This window comes from Phaseolus vulgaris, chromosome 4, assembly GCF_051622355.1.
Source record: "Phaseolus vulgaris cultivar YP4 chromosome 4, ASM5162235v1, whole genome shotgun sequence".
In the NCBI taxonomy this organism is placed as follows: Eukaryota; Viridiplantae; Streptophyta; class Magnoliopsida; order Fabales; family Fabaceae; genus Phaseolus; species Phaseolus vulgaris.
This window is the reverse complement of record NC_143501.1, coordinates 9,523,979-9,542,494: the sequence shown is the minus strand read 5'-3', so window position 1 is coordinate 9,542,494 and position 18,516 is coordinate 9,523,979. Positions and strand designations below refer to the sequence as shown.

Here is an 18,516-nt window from a genome sequence, read left to right as displayed (position 1 = left end):
GCATTATTATTTAGGTCAGAAACTTAGAGATATTTTTCAGTCAAATCTAAGGATCAAAATCATGATAAACAAGCATTACAAATAAAATGAAAATACAATCATCAATCAAGAATAAATATTATATTTTAATATCACATCAATGCATAAGAGTTTGAACAAATTACTCTCAATCTCAAATGGTAGAATTAGCCACTCATGTTGGCCATTACAAGCATGGAAAACAAGAAAAGAAGATCCAGGATGTTTCTCCTTGATGGTTGCCTCCTCTAGGGTTTTCTATCACCTTCTATTCTCACAATGATGTTTAGGGTTGTGTCTCACGCATCATATTTAACCTAGTTGGTCTTAGGCTAAGTGACTTCTCGCCTGGGCGTGATTAGGCTCACCTGGGCAAGTTAGACAAGGAAAAACACAACCTCTCTGGAGTGGTCTCTCTTGGGCGAGATTGATCTCACTTGGGTGAGTTCCTCATGAAAGCTTCTGGCTTAGGCAAGTTTGTGCGAGTGTGGAAGCGTTCCAGCTTTCCCTTTTTATCTTGGACATTCTCCTTTAGCCCTTTCATCTCCATTTTCCCCTAAAATCCTGAAATTAACACAAATTTGAGAATAAATCGTTCTTATTCATATTATAATCACAAAACAAGTAAAAAAGTTTAAACTCATAAATTAGGGGATAAATTAAAGTTAGTTTATCAATAAATATCCATAAGTACATGTATTTTAATATGAAATATTATTGAAATATGACCGTTATCAATAAGATGTATTATCAAAAAGGCTTGTTAACACTTGTTTTCACAAAACTCTCCCCCTTAGGTTGGATGCAGATTAATAAAATGCAATTTAAAAAGATAAGAGATATTTACGCAAAGTATCTTTTATATTCGTCCGTTTGAAAACCCATAATACGTCAAGTTCTTGATCAACACGAACTAGCAAACTAACATTGCAAGATATAAGACAAGTATTATTTGGACTTAACCACTTTTGGGTAAACATCGAATATTATTTGGACCACAAAACATCTGGTTAAGCACAAAGTATTGTTTAGAATGCAACTAGTTAAGACCAAGTGTTATTTGAAACACAACCACTCCTAGCTAAGACCAAATATTCTTTGGAGCACAATTACTCCTAGCTAAACAACTTTGTTTAAACAAAGGATGTGATATAAAATATCAAAAGTTTTGGTCACTAAAAGAGGGTAACATCCTAAAAAGGATACAAGATGATAAACATCAAGATTGTTTATGGTACGAGCTAACTTTACTTTATTTCAACAACCACCATCTTGACACAAACATATGTTAACTTTGGTCTAGTTATCTGTCGTGTAGGTCTCCAATGTTACTCCGATTTGAGTAAAAAGTCCCCTGACCTAGTTTTAATAAGTACTACCAACTATCGGGATGTTACTTGAAAAGGAGATTAACATTTAATGTTGCATTGGGTGCATTTAATGCATTTCTACACTCTCTCTCCTTGGATGCAAGAAGATGTGATATATGAGTTTGAAGCTTTCAATAGCCAGATAAAGATGTGCAATGAATTTCTAACAATCTCTATATAAAGCCACCCTTTCAAGAAGATGAAGAAAAGATAACAAATTGCTAAGTGTTGAATGCTATAAAAGAATGAGTGGCTTGGCTAAATCATGATAGACGTGAATTAGTTTTAAAACTTTTTCAAGTGATTTTCCCTTTCTTTAAAATATTTTAAAACACTTTCAATTAGAAAAACTAAATCCAATTAATTTGGAAATCAAGATTAATAAAAGATTGGTTAATAACAATATAAAAAAAAGAGAAAGATTGCACACAAAAATTATATTGGTTCATATCACAAATGATCCTATATTTAGTTTCAGTTATTCAACCTTAGAATAACTAAATTTCACTATCTTCAAAACTTTGTACAAGCACTCACACAAGCAACTTAATTACAAACTCAAGAAAGTAAAAAGAAAACTAGATCAACTCTTGAACACGCTCAAGAGGATATCAACCTAATCAACTCTTGATTACATAAGTGGACATACATTGGAACACTCCAAAAAGTTTAAAATAAGAAAATAATGTATAAAACTTCACAACAAAAGCAATACACAAAGTTTCAACACAACACAACACAACCCTTTATTTTAAATTTTGAAATCTTTGAAAGTTTGAAAATATCTCAAATGATCTTAATTAAATTATCTTTTTGTAGTGGTATTAGTTGTATAAAAGACTGATACCAAAACTATATTTATAGAGTTCATAAAACATTTATTACAAGCAAAGTATGATGCATTTAATCAATTATTTCAAATTGGTAATCTATCATTCTAAGTAAAACTTGAAAATCAGTTACAAAATTTTCTATTTTAATTGATTATGACACATGTTAATCGATTATTTATACTTTTCAATTAATTTTAAAAACAACATTTAACATGTTTAATTGATTATTGAACAATTTAATCGATTGTTTTCTTGAAACATATTTTCCCAACTCTCTGTTTTAATTGATTATTGAAATAGATAATCGATTAATCTGGTCTTAACTTCATCAAGAACAATATAATCGATTATTCAAAACCTTAATCAATTAACAAAGCCATAAAACTTTTTTAACATGATTTTAACTTTTCAAAACAACTTTTCTTTTTTATTATTTTTAGTATTGTTTGTGTTCTGACTAAAAACCTTGTATGCACCTTGTGTGATATACTCTCAAACACAAACAATGAAAGCTAAAAGACTAAATACATCTTTTAAGATCAACATCTTCAAACATCATCATCAAAACAATTTCTCTTCAGGCTTGGGTCTACTCTTCAAGTCCAACATTGAACGTTGCTGAAATATAAGTTAAAATCATTTTGTGTGAAAGGACTATGTTATGTTCATTAGGAATCTAGAAGAGGGTTTATCCTTTGCATACATTGAAAGATGTTGATCCTATATCTAGTGAGCAAACATGTGATTATTTAGATCACACCTTTTTACAAACCTTGTTATTTTTTCCAGGAGTGACTACTAGAGAATTCTTGGTTTTAATAAGGAGTGACTGCTATCCAAAAAAAATACTTTGGATTTTTAATTATAAATGATTGCGTTGCAGAAAATACTTAGGTTATTATCCAAGAGTGACTACATTCCAGAAAATACTTAAGTTAGCTAAGAATAATTGAGTTCCAAATAATACTTGGATTAATTTTAGCCATGAGTAGTTGAATACCAAATAATACCCATGTTGTAACTTGGTTATAATAAGTAATCTTCCAGAAGATATGTAGTAAAATATATAGTTATAATCATCAGATGAAAAAGTTTATGATAATGAATCATTATCATCTAATTTTTAATCTCAATAAATTCAATAGTTATCAAGTCCAACATAAACCCTATTATACACTTGTTCATTCTAACCGGTTTAATATATATATGAGATAAATTTTATTTTATTTTAATTTTTAACATGTGAATTTTTAGGTTAATATTTTACAAAATTCCGCATTTTTTTATCAAGTGTACAATTTTATAAATCTTTAATCCTTATTTTAATTAATTAAATTATTTCTTGATAGTAATAAAACCATAATGAGTAATATAAAATTAAAAATTAAACTAAAATTTGAGATTTTTAGGATTAAAGTTAAAAAAAAATGGAAATCACGAATGAAAACTTTAAAGTGACAAAATTTCCAAATGAAACATCTAAGTTAAAACTGAGAATGGAGAGAGAGACCACCTTGGGTTGAAGTGTCGCTGACACTGTAGGAAACGCATTTCAGGGTTTAAGCGGTGTGGAACCTCCCAAACTACAACCTTTTTGCTTGAACAGGAACATAAACGGTGTAAGTATTTCATTTCGTTCCTTATATTTCGCTTCTTCACATTCATCAATGATTTATAATCGCCAATTGCTTTCTTCTGCTACCAATATCTTCAAACTCACCCATGAATTCTCTCTTCTCTCTCGCGCTCGCTCCTCTGTTTCTGCACCACCCTTTACCCGAAAGTTAACGTTTTTGGCCTCTTCATCGAGATTTCCCTCCACCCCACGTTTCTGCAATGGCTCAAACCTTGTGGGGATGAGAGTCATGAGATGTTACTGCCAGGACAGTGGTGGGTCCGGGAAGTGGACTGAGGAAATTGAGTACTTAGATGAATCGGGTGGTGTTATTTACAAGGGTAAGGGTGTGAGGTCTGTGGAGCCTGGTCTTGATGATCATGTGATGGTGGGTGAGGTGAAGAAGCCCTTTGTGAATGCCCTGGCTGTGGCAAAAATTGTTGAGGTTGTGAAGAGGTGGAAGTGGGGGCCAGAATTGGAGACCCAATTGGACAAGCTACAGTTTGTTCCCAACATGACTCACATTGCTCAAGCGTTGAAGGTTGTTGGCGATGCTGATGCTTGTTTGAGTTTGTTTAGGTGGGCCAAGAGGCAGGCTTGGTATGCTACAAGTGATGACTGTTATGTCATGTTGTTTGATGCGCTGAATCAAAAGAGGGATTTTGAGGGGATTCAGTTGTTGTTTGATGAGATGGTTGGTGATTCGGCTGATGGGGTTTCCTTGTTTGCGGCGTGTAATAGGGTGATTCGGTACTTGGCTAAGGCGGAGAAGTTGGAGGTGTCGTTTTGCTGCTTCAAGAAAATAGTGGATGCTGGTTGTAAAGTTGATACTGAGACGTATAATTCGCTCATTACTTTGTTTTTGAATAAGGGTTTGCCTTACAAGGCATTTGAAATGTATGAGAGCATGGAGAAAGTTGGGTGTTTGTTGGATGGTTCGACATATGAATTGATGATCCCGAACTTGGCAAAGTCAGGGCGTCTTGATGCTGCTTTCAAACTCTTCCAAGAAATGAAAGGAAGAGATTTTAGGCCTGGTTTGAACGTCTTTGTGTCGCTTGTTGACTCTATGGGGAAGGCGGGCAGGTTGGAGAGTGCAATGAAGATTTACATGGAGATGCGAGGTTATGGCTACAAGCCACCCCCTACTATATATGTTTCTTTGATTGAGTCTTATGTGAAGTCTGGGAAGTTAGAAACGGCTCTAAGGCTTTGGGATGAGATGAGGATGGCAGGGTATAGGCCTAACTTTGGTTTGTATACTTTGGTCATTGAATCCCATGCAAAATCAGGGAAGCTTGACATTGCCATGTCTACGTTTTTAGATATGGAAAAAGCAGGGTTTCTACCCACCCCATCTACATATTCTTGTCTCTTGGAAATGCATGCTGCTGCTGGACTAATTGATCCTGCCATGAAACTGTACAATTCAATGACTAATGCAGGTTTAAGGCCTGGCCTAAGTACTTATACCGTGCTTTTAACTCTACTAGCTAATAAGAAGCTGGTGGATGTGGCTGCTAAAATTCTACTTGAAATGAAGACCATGGGGTATTCTGTAGATGTGACAGCCAGTGACGTTTTGATGGTGTATATTAAGGAAGGTTCGGTTGATCTTGCTTTGAGTTGGTTGCGTTTCATGGGTTCATCTGGGATCAGAACCAATAATTTTATTATCAGGCAGTTGTTTGAGTCATGCATGAAGAGTGGGTTGTATGAATCAGCCAAGCCTCTTCTGGAAACATATGTTAACTCTGCTGCCAAAGTTGATTTGATACTCTACACCTCCATTTTAGCTCATCTTGTCAGGTGCCAGGAAGAGAAAAATGAGAGGCATTTGATGTCTATCCTCAGTGCTACAAAGCATAAGGCACACACATTTATGTGTGGACTTTTCACAGGCCCAGAACATAGGGGACAGCCGGTGTTATCTTTCGTCCGAGAATTCTTTCAAGGTGTTGATTACGAATTGGAGGAGGGTGCTGCTAAGTACTTTGTCAATGTTCTTCTCAATTACCTAGTTCTTATGGGGCAGATAAATCGAGCTCGATGTGTTTGGAAGGTTGCTTATGAGAATAAACTTTTCCCAAAGGCTATAGTGTTTGATCAGCACATTGCTTGGTCCCTTGATGTTAGAAACTTGTCAGTTGGAGCTGCTCTTATTGCAGTAGTTCATACTCTTCATAGATTCAGAAAGCGCATGCTATATTATGGCATTGTGCCAAGACGGATAAAATTGGTTACCGGAGCAACTTTAAAGATTGTGATTGCACAAATGTTTAGCTCAGTAGAGTCTCCTTTTGAGGTGAGTAAAGTGGTTCTTAGGGCTTCAGGAGATTCAGTCATGGAGTGGTTTAAGAAACCAATTGTTCAGCAGTTTCTTCTGAATGAAATTCCTTCTAGGTCTGATATTCTAATGCACAGGCTAAACATACTTTTCCCTAGTTCTGCACCTGAAGTTCGATCTCTATCTCCTCCTAAGCCTCTCATTGCAGTCAGGGAAATGTAAACAGTTTTGACATCTATGGTTAGTAACTGGCGTTTAAAGTTTTATTGTTAGTCCAATGTCGTAGAGTGCTGCACAGTCTGAAAAGTGATGCTTAAAAAGACATGTACTATTTAAGAATTTGGAATATAACTCTGTTGAAGATTCACATTTTTCACCTTTTGAAGTAGATGCATATACTATCTCATGATTAAGGTATTCATATATGCAAATTTTTGACTTCTCCCATTCTATTTGCTCTCTAAATTTTCCTTCATTCTTTTTCCACTTTTTGCTGTGGTAAGACTCTACTCCATGCAAAAGAATGACACCATTTAGAAATGCTGATAAAAGAAGCTGTTTTAGAAATAAACTATAAAATTTGAAACTTCTCTCCACTCAAACATCATTTAGCAGAAGAAACCACTGAGTAGGAAATTACATTAATGATAGTAAAATTACAGATAAAAGATCAGAAACTAGAAATCAGAGAGGGCTAGCTACAATGTGAACCGACAGAACATTATTATTGTGCCTTTTACTTGGAAAGTTACATTTAACTGACCAAGCTAAGGTATTTTGCATGAATCCTTTGTCAATATTATTTTGGCAAATAATCTAGTTATGCATGTCACTATAGAATCTTGTACACTAGTTTATAAATCTGTTTAGAATTAACTCGTTTATTAGAATTGCATTTGATTTTTAAAATAATATTACACATATTTTCATGTGGACTCGCTGGCCAGAATGTTTTGGTCTTATTATCAAGCTGCTGTAATAAAACATCACAAAATTATCTCTTCAGTAAATGGAGCAGCACATTATTGCCCCTAATGTTATAGTTAGTTGTTCTGAATTTAATTCTTTGATATATTTCCCTAGAGTAAATAATCGTCACAAAGAAGCAATGCTGATTTTGATAAACTCTCTATAATTCTGAATAACATTTATGTCTTCTTTTAGCTTTTGGGATCCTTTGTTCAAAAACAGTAATAGTTGAATGAGCACTCTAGCTGTGGATTACTTCCTTGTGCCTCCTTATTCTCTACTAATCTAAAGTGTATTTCTTTAAAGTGGATATATCTCTGTAACTTACGTCCCATATTCCATTAGTGATAGTATTTTAGTTTATGCTTCATGACTTCACCAAGTGTACATTCCAATAAGGAATCCAGCGGAACCTCTAAAACAAGTTTGTTTTGGTGCTTCTGCAATCTTAAATACATACTGTGGGATTTGTTAATGGCCTGAACTTTTCAAAGTGCTTTTTTGTTCTCCATTGTCAGGCCTTGAACCCTAAAGAATATAGTGGGATTCTTTAGTGTTAACATTCAAAGTTCATGTAATGTTTTATAAAGTTGCATTTTCTTGGTTGGATGCTTTGCTGATAATTGATATGTGCTGATATGATGCACCGTACAAAAGATATGTTTTGAAGAAAACAAATGCTAAATTATGGTACTGTGCCAAGATGGATAAAATTGGTTATTGGAGCTAAGCAAGTCTAAAGGTTGTGATTGCACAAATATTGAGTGAAGTAATAAAGTTCTTACTGTCATGGAGTGGTTTAAGAAACCAATCTTTTAGCAGTTTCTTCTGGAATAATGGAGTGGTTCACTGTAAAAACTTTTAATGTCTATGGTCAGTAACTGTTATTTGAGATGTTATTGTTAGTCCAATGTTATAGAATCGTGAACACCTTTTCATGAGTTCTGAAAGCTGATGCCATAGTCAGGAGGTGTGTACTATTTAAGAATTTGGAATATGAACTTTGAATGTGTGGTTATTCTTTCAGTGTGGTTTGTCATGATTACGCTACATACATGTAAAATTAGAGTTTTCCATCTTGGTGAAATTAGGATTTGTTATTGTGTACACTCTCATCTTTCTGGTTTATTTAATTGTTATCATTGAGGAAGTATTAGCCTTGTTTTTACATCCCCCATTTTTTCTCCCTCTCTAGATTTTCTTTCATTCTTTTTCCTCTCTTCTCTATCGTAAGACTCTACTTATCTATTGCATTTCCCTTTTTGGAGAGAAACTTTAGAAAAAAGCTATGGAATTGAAAGTACCTTTCCTTCAAACATTATTTAGCAGAAGAAATCACCTAATTGAAATTTATATTAATGATATTGAGGTGAAAGATTGGAAGCTCTAAACCTGGAAATCAGAGATTAAGTAACAATATGAACAGATAGTATGTTATTATTGTGCCTGTACCATGGAGAGTTATGTCAGACCAAGCAAAGGCATTTTGCATGAGTCCTTTGACACGATATCCTATTTTAGCAATAAATCTAGACACAAATGTCACTTCTGAATCTAGTTACCACTAGTTTATAAATCTTCAGTTAAATGGTATATTAAGCTTGCATTCTGATATAATTGATTAAATAATATTACATTTTACAAATGTTTTTGGTTAGACAAGGATGGTTTCTTGCTGGTCATAATGTCACAATCTTATTGTCAAACTGAATGTAATAAAACACTAGAGAATGATTTCTGCACTATGTAGAGTTGCACCATGCTTATCGAATCTTAAATCGAGAATATTTTATTTTTTGATTTTTTTTAGTTGTGAATTGGATCTTATTATGAATGATGAGATACATCATAAATAAAATATGATATTTTTAAATAAGAATAAGTGACATGAAAAACGCATTAGAAATATCATATATGAAAATGAAATTAATATGTTAAATTCACAAAATCAAAATATAATAATAAAATGAAAAATACTATTTTTTATATTTAAATTTTACATCTTAATTTTATGTTTTCATTCATGTCACTTAGATAATCATCTTCCTTTGATATAACATTCTCTTCTAACTCATTTTTATCCCCTTCCTCCACATCTTTAACCATACCTTCAATTTCATTATCATTTGCTTGCACCTATTAGAGAAATAAAATAACTTATTATAAGTATTATAACATTTATGATTATTTTAATTACACAAGTTTTATAGTTTAAACAAAGACATCTCTTCCTTTTCTTACTTGGAGCTCCTTCTTCAAGAGTAAAAGATTCATGTATATTCATCCATGAAAAATCATTTGGTAGACAAGAATCCTCCTTTTCAGTAATCCATTCATCATGTAATTCAATATCATATAAACATATGTGATCATAAGTATCATTTTTTTTCTCTATAACCTTTTGTCTCATCTTAAGTTTAAGGTTATACTTAATAAAAACAAGAACATTTGATCTTTGTTGTTTTAAGCGATTTCTTCTTTTAGTATGTACTTGATCAAATATGCTGAAATTTCTTTCGTACCCAATAGCACTATAAGTGAGACTCAAAACCCTTATTGCTAGATTTTGTAGCTCTTTACCCTTTCCTTCATAACCTTCTCACCAAAGAGAGACTGTTATGCTTTTTATGAAACTATTAAAATTAATTAAATGTTTTACTAGGATGCTTCTTATCCCTAGTAGCTATTGACATGCTTCTTCTCAACAATCCTTGTGTTTTTTTGAATATGTAAAGTTGTTGATAAAGTTGAAATCCAATCCTTCTATATGGGATTATTTTTTCAATGGTCTCATATAAAACTTCACAATCCACAATAAAATTTTTGTCATAAAGAAATCTGATTTAAAGAAAAAATTATTGAAATAAAAATTATTATTAATTTGCAATAATGATTAAGGTATAATTTAATAATAGTTACTTACTTAGAATTAAGGTAGTAAGCAACAATATGAAGAGACTTTTGTAATATCAAGTTCCAATGAGTATCAATTGTTTTTCACACCTTTTTGTATCAAGAGTCTTGATTTTTGAAATTTGTGGCTATTTGTTCTTTAGCTTTATCCATAACTTCATAGATATATGGCATAATAGGTTTTGCATCTCCATATAAAAGCCTTAACATTTTCACAAGTGGAGTTACACATTTTAAACAATATTGGATGAATTTCCAGAATCTATCATCACATAAAACAATGTTCACCACTTGTTTACCTTCATTTTTACTAGTTTGATTACTTGTTCTCCATTCTTGTGAAACAAACATAGCTCGAAGAACATTTTTCTATTGTGCTATGCATTGTAGGGTAAGAAAAACAGTTGCAAACTAATTCTTTTCCTTTTTGAATAATTTATATACAAGTTTAGGACTCCTCTGGGCTTGTAAATGAAAGTTGTGACCTTTTTAGCATTTGCAACGATATTATAAAATACTCAAAGCTCACCAATGTCTTCAAGAATTAAGTTAAGACAATGAGATTAACAAAGAGACCAAAATAATTTTGTTCTCTTCTCTATAATATTTTGTTGTTGCCACAAAATTAGAAGCACCATCAGTCACAACTTGCACAACATTATCCTTGTTGAACAATATGCTTTGATGCCTCCAAATTTGTGTAGAAGACTTGAAGAACCTGTTGCCCTGTGTGTGTGGTTTAGTAGTTTTTGACTTGTTAATTCACACATTGTATTGATCCAAACTCACTTGAATATTTCTCTCTTTTGAAAGAAATGTTTTCTAAAAAGATGAGAAATTTTAGTCAATTATTTTTCAAATAAACCAGTTGAAAAAGTTGTTACTCAAAAGTATTGAGACTAAAACAAGTTTTTCAACCTGTTGAATTGTCGAAACAACTGGTTGTTTGACACTTGGTGGTTTTCAAAATGTTTTGGAAAAACTTTTCTTTATTTTGTTTTTGCTGCCAAACTGAAACAACCGGTTATTTCGATAAAACAACTGGTTGTTTTATTTGAAATCCTTAACAGAAAACTTATTTCAATCTGTTGTTTTGGAAAACAATATGTTGTTTTTATAACAAAATTTTGTTAAGAGTTTGAAACTGTTTTTAAATGATTCCAAGTACTTTTGATTTATGATCTAACAATTTTAACTACTTCCCTGAGTCTATATAAAGATTGTTTTATGATCTTTTAAAGAACCTAAGATAGAGAGCTTATAAAAACGTTTTCAAGAAAATCAAGAGCTTTGGATCATCACTTGTGTGTTATATACGATTGGGTTTTCAATACTTATGTATTACTGCTTTGTAAAGCCCATGTGTAGTTTATTTCCTTCATTTGAGCACTATATTTTTGTGTAATATGTGTAAGGCAGTTTCAGAAAGGGTTTATGAAAACTATGGTGTTGCCAATGAGTGATGTGTGTTCTTGAGGGCTTCAAGATCATCACTCTTGGTGTGTGTTTGTAATATTTCTTTGATTACTTAGTGAATTCTCAGTGGTTAGCTGAGCACTGAATGTAGCTCTTGGTTAAGATCGAATCAGTATAAACCTCTTTGTGTGAATCTCTCTATCCTTTCTCTTATACATTGTTTTTAACACTGTTCTTTCTCTACTGGTATAAACAACCTGTTGTTTCGAGAAAACAATCGGTTGAATTTCTGTAAAGAACTATAAAACTGAACTTTTATAACAGAAAATCAATTGGCTGATTTTTCAAAACTTTTCGCTTTACTTCCAAACTTTGCGAAAATCTTGTGAAAACAATTCATCCCCCTCTCTTGTTTTGGCCACACATTCTAACAATTCTCCCCAATTTCTTCTATCACAAAATTTAATAGTTCAAACACTTGTTTGACATCCTTGATCACATTACTAGTATTAATTAAATTTTAAGAAAATTGTTCCACTTGGACTATTCACCAAAATGTTGGTAAGAGACCTTTCTTTTTCATCTGTCCAACCATCACACATCAAAGTACAACCACATTTCTCTCATTCAACCGTATATTTCTCCAAACTAGCTTGGATATTATCAATTGTCTTTTTCAAATAAGACACTCTAACTTCATGATAAGTAGGAGACTTTAAACCTTTTCCATATCCAACAAAAAAATTTAACATTTGAACAAATAAGGAGTTTCTTACCAAATTAAATGGTAAAACATTACCATATATGCTTTTGAAAATGTCTAAATCACCCATTATATGTCTTTAAACACTTCATTTATGATTTTTTGCTTTATAACTCCTTGTTTCCCCTTCCTTAAAAATGACTCCAATGTCCCCTTTTTATTACTATCTTGGATATCAATTTCTTCAAAACAATCTTGACGATTTGCTTCTTTAATTTTTTTTTCTTTATCTTGTAATAACTTTATAAACATGTCTTTGATATTATGTGGAACAAATGTACATGCAATGCCATTTTCCTTTATTCCAAGAAGATGATGTTTCATTCTTGCAACACCACCCCAACAAGTGTGTGAACAATACTTACATTTGACTAGAAGTCTATGAGGGGAAACACTCTCACAGTGATTTCACGTAATATTTGTTTATTTCTTTCGCTTTTTCTGGCTCATTACCTCTACCAAAAAAGTCAAAACAATCAACAATTGATTTTTTTTCAAAAATAAACAGAATCCTTGGAAAACTTATTTTTTTAGAAAAAAAAGAACCAAAAATACAAAAACAACTATATATAAAAAAATAATTTTTTTTATATAAACATATACTTAAACAATCTTATATAATAAAGTAAAACAAATACTTAAATAATTTTATATAAAAAGTAAAAAAAAATAACAAAAATAAACAACTACAATAATATATTTTAAATTGTAATTTAAAAGAATAAGAATAACTAACAAATAATTAATGTTTCATAAAAATGTACACCATACTACTCCTTCTACTTCCTTTAAAAGTGAAAAACACAATCTAAAAATATTAGTTGAATGCCAAAGTTAGACATATTCTTATATGTGTTGTTAAGACGCTAGACGGTCTAGTATCAGTTAGACGATCTAATACCCATTTGACAATATCATGATAATAGAGTTTGAGTTTTGATGATAACAAACACTATAAATGTGTTAAGATTTTTGACAAAGTTATTTCATGTGCAGACTTAGACATAAACACATTAAACAATCTATTAAGATTAAACATGATAGACAGTTATGTAGTATTAAAACCGTTAGACATTCTCTTAGAGTTAAGCTCATTAGAAGGTCACTATATTGAAAGGAGTAAATTTAAATTCTACAATATTAAATTTTTAGATAATCTCACACTAATTAAGCTATTAGACAATCTCATTGTGCTAGATGGTCTCACTGTACGAGACATGCTATATGGTCTCTTGATGCTCATCATGCTATATGATTTCAAAGGACAAGACGAGTTAGACGATACAATTATCATAAACATATTAGACAGTCACTTCGTCTTTTATGCGTTAGATGGTCGATCACGTTAAGGTGTTTTTAAACTCTATTGTTGTGCTCTTAAACTACATTCTAATCATACTTAAATGATTTTGAACTTTGTATTAATAGTATTTAACTATTCGAATCAAGGATTTCATTTGAATGCATCAAATGTACTGATTTGAAAGTATCAATGAAAAACAGAGCATTTCAAAAACTTCATATCTTAATTGTCTTGATGATATTTAAATGAAATATATCTTTTATAATGATTATAAACTTCTTTAAATATTTTTATGTTTCAACGACTAAAATTATACCAGTAAAAATGTTGTGCTAAACGTGAAAAAGTTTATGAAAAAACAGAGATATGGTTTACTTCAATGTTCAAAACTTATACAGACTTAGAAAGTTTTTGAAAATGTGTTACTATTAGGTTTATGGAATAAATGGTTTTTCAAATTATGATTATGAAATTAAATGAATATGATTCAATGATACCCAGTCATTTTAATAAAGATTATTATTGATTATGATGGTCAAATTATTTCCAGAAATTGTGTACAATACTGAAGATGCAAAGTACAATCAAATCAAAAGTTTCTATATAGTGTCTAACAGGAAACGAAGTATGAAATTTGTGCAGAATTTGCTTCTAGCAAAGCGAAGATTTAGCGTTCAAATATCTACAAGTAATGAAACATATCAAAGTCCAACGGTGTGATATTAATTGATTATGAAGTTCAAGATATTATGAAAGTAGAAGTTACCTTATAAAGCGTCTAATGATGAAACAAAGGTGCTATAGTGCAAATTGAAGCAATTTTCAAGCTAAGTGGATTAAAGTTTCAACGTTCAAATTTATACTAGAGTAGAAAGTATTCAAACTACAATGTTAACAAATACACACTCAAGACACACAAGAAATCTTCGAAGCATAAACTTCATTTTGAAGTGTCTAATGCCTAAATGACGATGTAAAAATTCAAACTTCAACGATCATCTTTTCAAAGCTATATAAAGAGATAAAAGATGAAGAAGAAGCTACAACAAGACATACAAGAATATCAAGAGAAATACAAGTTTGTGAGAATGTGAAAGAAAGTTTGTTTTATACATATTATATCTACTAGATAGAGCGTCTAGTCAATTTGAGTTATGTGCTATTCATTGTAAATTCTTCACTTTGCCTAATGATCTTTGATTGCTCTCTCTTTTGAGAGTGTTTTTTTTTCTTATCTTAAGAGGTTTTAGTCTCAGGAGAGATTAATTTTTAGTGTAGATGTATTGAAACTTGTTAGTGAAAATCTCTTAAGTGATTTGCTTAAGGGGACTAGATGTAGCCCAAGGGGTAGGGTGAACCAATATTAATTTGTGCCTACTTCTATATTATCTTTGATAGTTAGACGTTGTTTTTACTTTGTCTTTAGATTCACATTTTGAGTTTAGGCTCTATTCAACCCCTCTCCTTTTCTAGAGTTAGATGTTCCTACATGTGCTATTTATGAAGAAGAGATTTCAAAGTCCATGCTATGCAAAGTGTTAAGGAGATGAGGAATACTCTATCTTTGTCAAGGATCAAAGGAGTTTAAGAGAAACAAGTTAACTCTACTTAGACATCACTACGAGATTTTCACTATGGAGGACAATGAGACCGTCCAATCCATGATTGCCAGGCTGTAGACTATTCTTAATATTATAAGATCTTTTGGAACCAACATTAGACAATACGAGATCAACGACAAGGTGTTGAGGACTCTCTCCCTTTATTGAGAGTCCATAAGACTACTTCAAAAGAACATTTAAGGACTTATAAGTCATGTCTCTATAAGAACTGGTAGGTATTTTTATTATTTATAAACATGTTTTGCAGAGAGATGTCAATATGGTCAAAGAAAAATATATTGCTCTAAAGATGTCACAAAAAAGAAATATGAAATTGTAGACAATGAATCAAACCTTGGATGGGAGACGATTCTCATAGTTAATTTTGATAATTATTAAAGTAATTTAACCCATAAATAAATTTAAATTATTCTTATATAAGTACAAATTGATTTGTGTTTATGTTTTTTTAAATTATTTCTCGCTTCTACCGGAAAGAACCTTTTTTTTTTATCGTAAACAACTCGATTTTTTTCTTCTTCTGTTTGTTACTTTCTAAACTAATTTACATAAATATATTAAAAAATATAATAAATGACTATTTTATTAAAAAATATTTTTTCTAAAATAGTATAAATAAACAGCCCCGTTATTGAATATCTTAAGCATACTGATTAAAAAATAAAAATAAAACCTTTTACTACTAAAAAGTCATTAATGTACTTTTAGTGTGAGCTTCAACGCATTTTCAATCAAAATTCTAATAAAACCTTTTTATTTTGAATTTTTTTAACTAACATACATTGGTTATCATAAAAATTAAGAATAATTTTTAATCCTATAAAAACCCATATGATAAAGAGATAAGGATAGAAAATTTTCACATCCAAATGTCAATTATTAAAGTAGTCATCAATTTAAAGATCACATTCAAATGTTAATTATTAAAGATGAAATATATTCAAATGTTAAGTGGTATAACCCCAAAAAACTGTATTTTAAATTTGAAGAAGTCATCAACTTATCCAAACAAGATTTCAAGTAAGGAAATTTAAATGCATAAAGCTTTCTCCCCTCAAAAGGAACCAAAGGAGAACAACAAAAATGATTGATTGTAACAAGCAGCAGAAAGTGACCAAACAAGGAAAACCTTGGACACTTCATAATGATGTGTGTGACAACTTTAATAAAACAGTTACATTGGAGACAACAAAAAGTGGTGATCTTATCAACTCCTCATTTGTGACCCCACCCATGTAACAAGGATATGGTAAAATTAGTTCATATCTAAATTAAATTTAGTGTATAAGTTCATTTATAAAAATATTATATAATGCTTTTCAAAATTTAACTTTTGTATAAACTAGTTCTAAGTTAGAAATGAATTGTGACAGAAAGTGAGAATGTTAGTGAGGAGTTGAATCCAAGAAGTGGTGGAGAAGGAGCAAACCATGACAAAGTATCCAATTCACATTCAACAATATGGAATCACATCAGCAAAATCATTCATTTGGGGTTGGGGGATTGAAGGAATGAAAGTGGAGTTCTTCATGACAAGAAATTTTGTAGCATTTTATTGCTGCAGAGATTGTAAAAATGGAGCTTATTGCCTATTTTCCAAGAAGGGAAAATCTTTCTGAAGTGGACTGAAGTTATCCCATGAGAGAATGGAATCCAAACCCTCAACCCATTGTTGCAAGGAATTCTCCTGAAGATAAGAGGATTCATCTACAGAAAAGTTGCTGGAATCATCCAGTGAGAAAGAAGAACTACAATAAGAACTAGTGCTGGCTTTTGTTTCTTGGCTCATCCATGATCCCAAATCCAACTGTGAGCACAGCACTTCATAATTGTTAAAAAATCCAGTGGTATCATCCCATTTGACCCTGCTTTCTTCCATTTTCTCTTCTGTTTTTGGCTCTTCTACTGTGGCATGCATGTCCAAGGACTTGTTGTTCTCCACACCTTGGTCAGATCCATTTGAAGTGCTTTTTTGCTGCATGTCTGTCTTAACTTTGTCAGCACCAGACTTTTCCTTTTGCTCAATAGGCATCAGGGTGAAAGGGTCCAAACCAAGGAGCTTCAACCTCTTTTTGATTTTTGTGTTCCAATGATTCTTGATTTCATTGTCTGTCCTCCCTGGAAAATGTGAAGCAATCTTAGACCACCTGAAAAATGAGCTTCATTGTGTTAGAAGAAATTATAGTATCCATTGGTATCCTTTTAGACCACAGCACCCCCCTAGGATTATTTCAAAAAAGGTTTTAAGAGATTGTAATTTTGGTGGCATAGTTAAGGTTTTCCAACTTGCTTATTGTGATTGTAATTGTGGTCATATTTATCAGTAACTTTCTATAATACCAAGGATCACAATAAAATTGCAATTACATTTGCAATTTAAAAGGCTTCTTCACAATACACTGTCCAAAAGCCATGCCATATATTTTTGCTGCAAAGAAAATACAGAAAAATGTAACATACATATATACCTGTTACCAAAACATGAATGTAGTTGTATAATTTGATCCTCTTCCACTTCAGTAAATCCACCCCTCTTGAGGTCTGGTCTGAGATAATTAATCCATCTCAATCTGCAGCTCTTTCCACATCTCAACAATCCTTCAGAACCATGCCAAACAATGCACAATTCAAATAATACACAACTTTAAGAGAAAGTCACATGTGAACAATTTCTTCACAAAATAAATACCTGCTAGCTTGGGAACTGCTCTCCAGCATTGAATACCATTGTTGAGAATGAAATTCATAAGCTTGTGATCTTCCTCAATAGTCCAAGGGCCTCTCTTCAAACCAACCTTATCACAACAAGGTTGTCTTCCCATTATGGAACCTACCCTTTTGCCAAATCAAGATATTATTCCCTTGAGAGTTAACAAGTATGTGACATAAAAAAGGAGGGCACTTAAAAAAGGAGCTTAATTAAGGTTGAAGCAAAGATGCTGCCAGTTCATTCAGACATTTTAAATAAAGGCATGGTGTCCTTTGAGAGGGGTGACAAATGATTGGATGGAAGTTACTTTAGTTGAAAGCTGTGAAAGGCATGGAAGGGTTGTCATTATAAAATGATGGTCTCCACCACCCTTATTGAGACAAGATGAAGAGTTTCTGTTCAACCAGAAAATTTTTCAATGGAAGAAAAAAAAAACCATGTGTGAGTCCACCTTGTTGACAATTTTTCATTATTTGGAGCCAAAATCATCTCTTGTTCTTAGCATTCCTTGTAAGCACCATAAAAATATTGAGTTTGATGGGATTCCCTGGTCCCAAATGGCTGGCAAGCTTTGTCGTTGTAGGCAATTCCCCCTTTTCATCTTTCACTACATCTATATATATATATATACATATACATTTACCTTCACCAAGTATGTACTGATATCATGAAATTCTTCCATTGATTTGGGGATTGG

At 32.0% G+C, this 18,516-nt stretch overlaps 2 protein-coding genes and 1 pseudogene across 3 annotated transcripts; 1 reads left to right on the top strand and 2 right to left on the bottom strand.

Moving 5' to 3' along the window:
• Positions 1–3,678: 3,678 nt before the first annotated feature.
• Positions 3,679–6,499, top strand: EMB2217 (Pentatricopeptide repeat (PPR) superfamily protein). Of its 2 annotated transcripts, XM_068646027.2 has the most exons (2): positions 3,703–3,840; positions 4,006–6,499. In XM_068646027.2, the coding sequence occupies exon 2, from the start codon at positions 4,078–4,080 to the stop codon at positions 6,343–6,345; it is 2,268 nt and encodes a 755-aa protein (XP_068502128.1). In that variant the 5' UTR covers positions 3,703–3,840; positions 4,006–4,077; the 3' UTR covers positions 6,346–6,499. The 2 variants fall into 2 exon arrangements, with proteins under 2 accessions (XP_068502127.1, XP_068502128.1); XM_068646026.2 differs by having other exon boundaries at positions 3,679–6,499.
• Positions 6,500–9,081: 2,582 nt separating this feature from the next.
• On the bottom strand, positions 9,082–12,598 carry LOC150027884 (uncharacterized; annotated as a pseudogene).
• A 3,963-nt stretch (positions 12,599–16,561) lies between these two features.
• On the bottom strand, positions 16,562–18,026 carry LOC137837148 (myb-related protein 315). Its single transcript, XM_068646025.2, has 3 exons — positions 17,799–18,026; positions 17,578–17,707; positions 16,562–17,256 (listed from the first exon to the last, which is right to left on the bottom strand). Exons 1-3 carry the CDS (start codon positions 17,929–17,931, stop codon positions 16,692–16,694), a joined length of 828 nt encoding a protein of 275 aa, XP_068502126.2. The 5' UTR covers positions 17,932–18,026; the 3' UTR covers positions 16,562–16,691.
• Between the last annotated feature and the right edge of the window lie 490 nt (positions 18,027–18,516).

What these genes read in the sequence shown, in the direction of transcription:
- EMB2217 (XM_068646026.2), top strand. Translation starts at nt 3,889, where the DNA reads ATGATTTATAATCGCCAATTGCTTTCTTCTGCTACCAATATCTTCAAA.
- LOC137837148 (XM_068646025.2), bottom strand. Translation starts at nt 17,931, where the DNA reads ATGGGAAGACAACCTTGTTGTGATAAGGTTGGTTTGAAGAGAGGCCCT. An exon ending in AGCAGTTCCCAAGCTAGCAG is followed by an intron (nt 17,708 to 17,798) that starts GTATTTATTTTG and finishes ATGGTTCTGAAG; the next exon opens with GATTGTTGAGATGTGGAAAG. An exon ending in CATTCATGTTTTGGTAACAG is followed by an intron (nt 17,257 to 17,577) that starts GTATATATGTAT and finishes CTCATTTTTCAG; the next exon opens with GTGGTCTAAGATTGCTTCAC.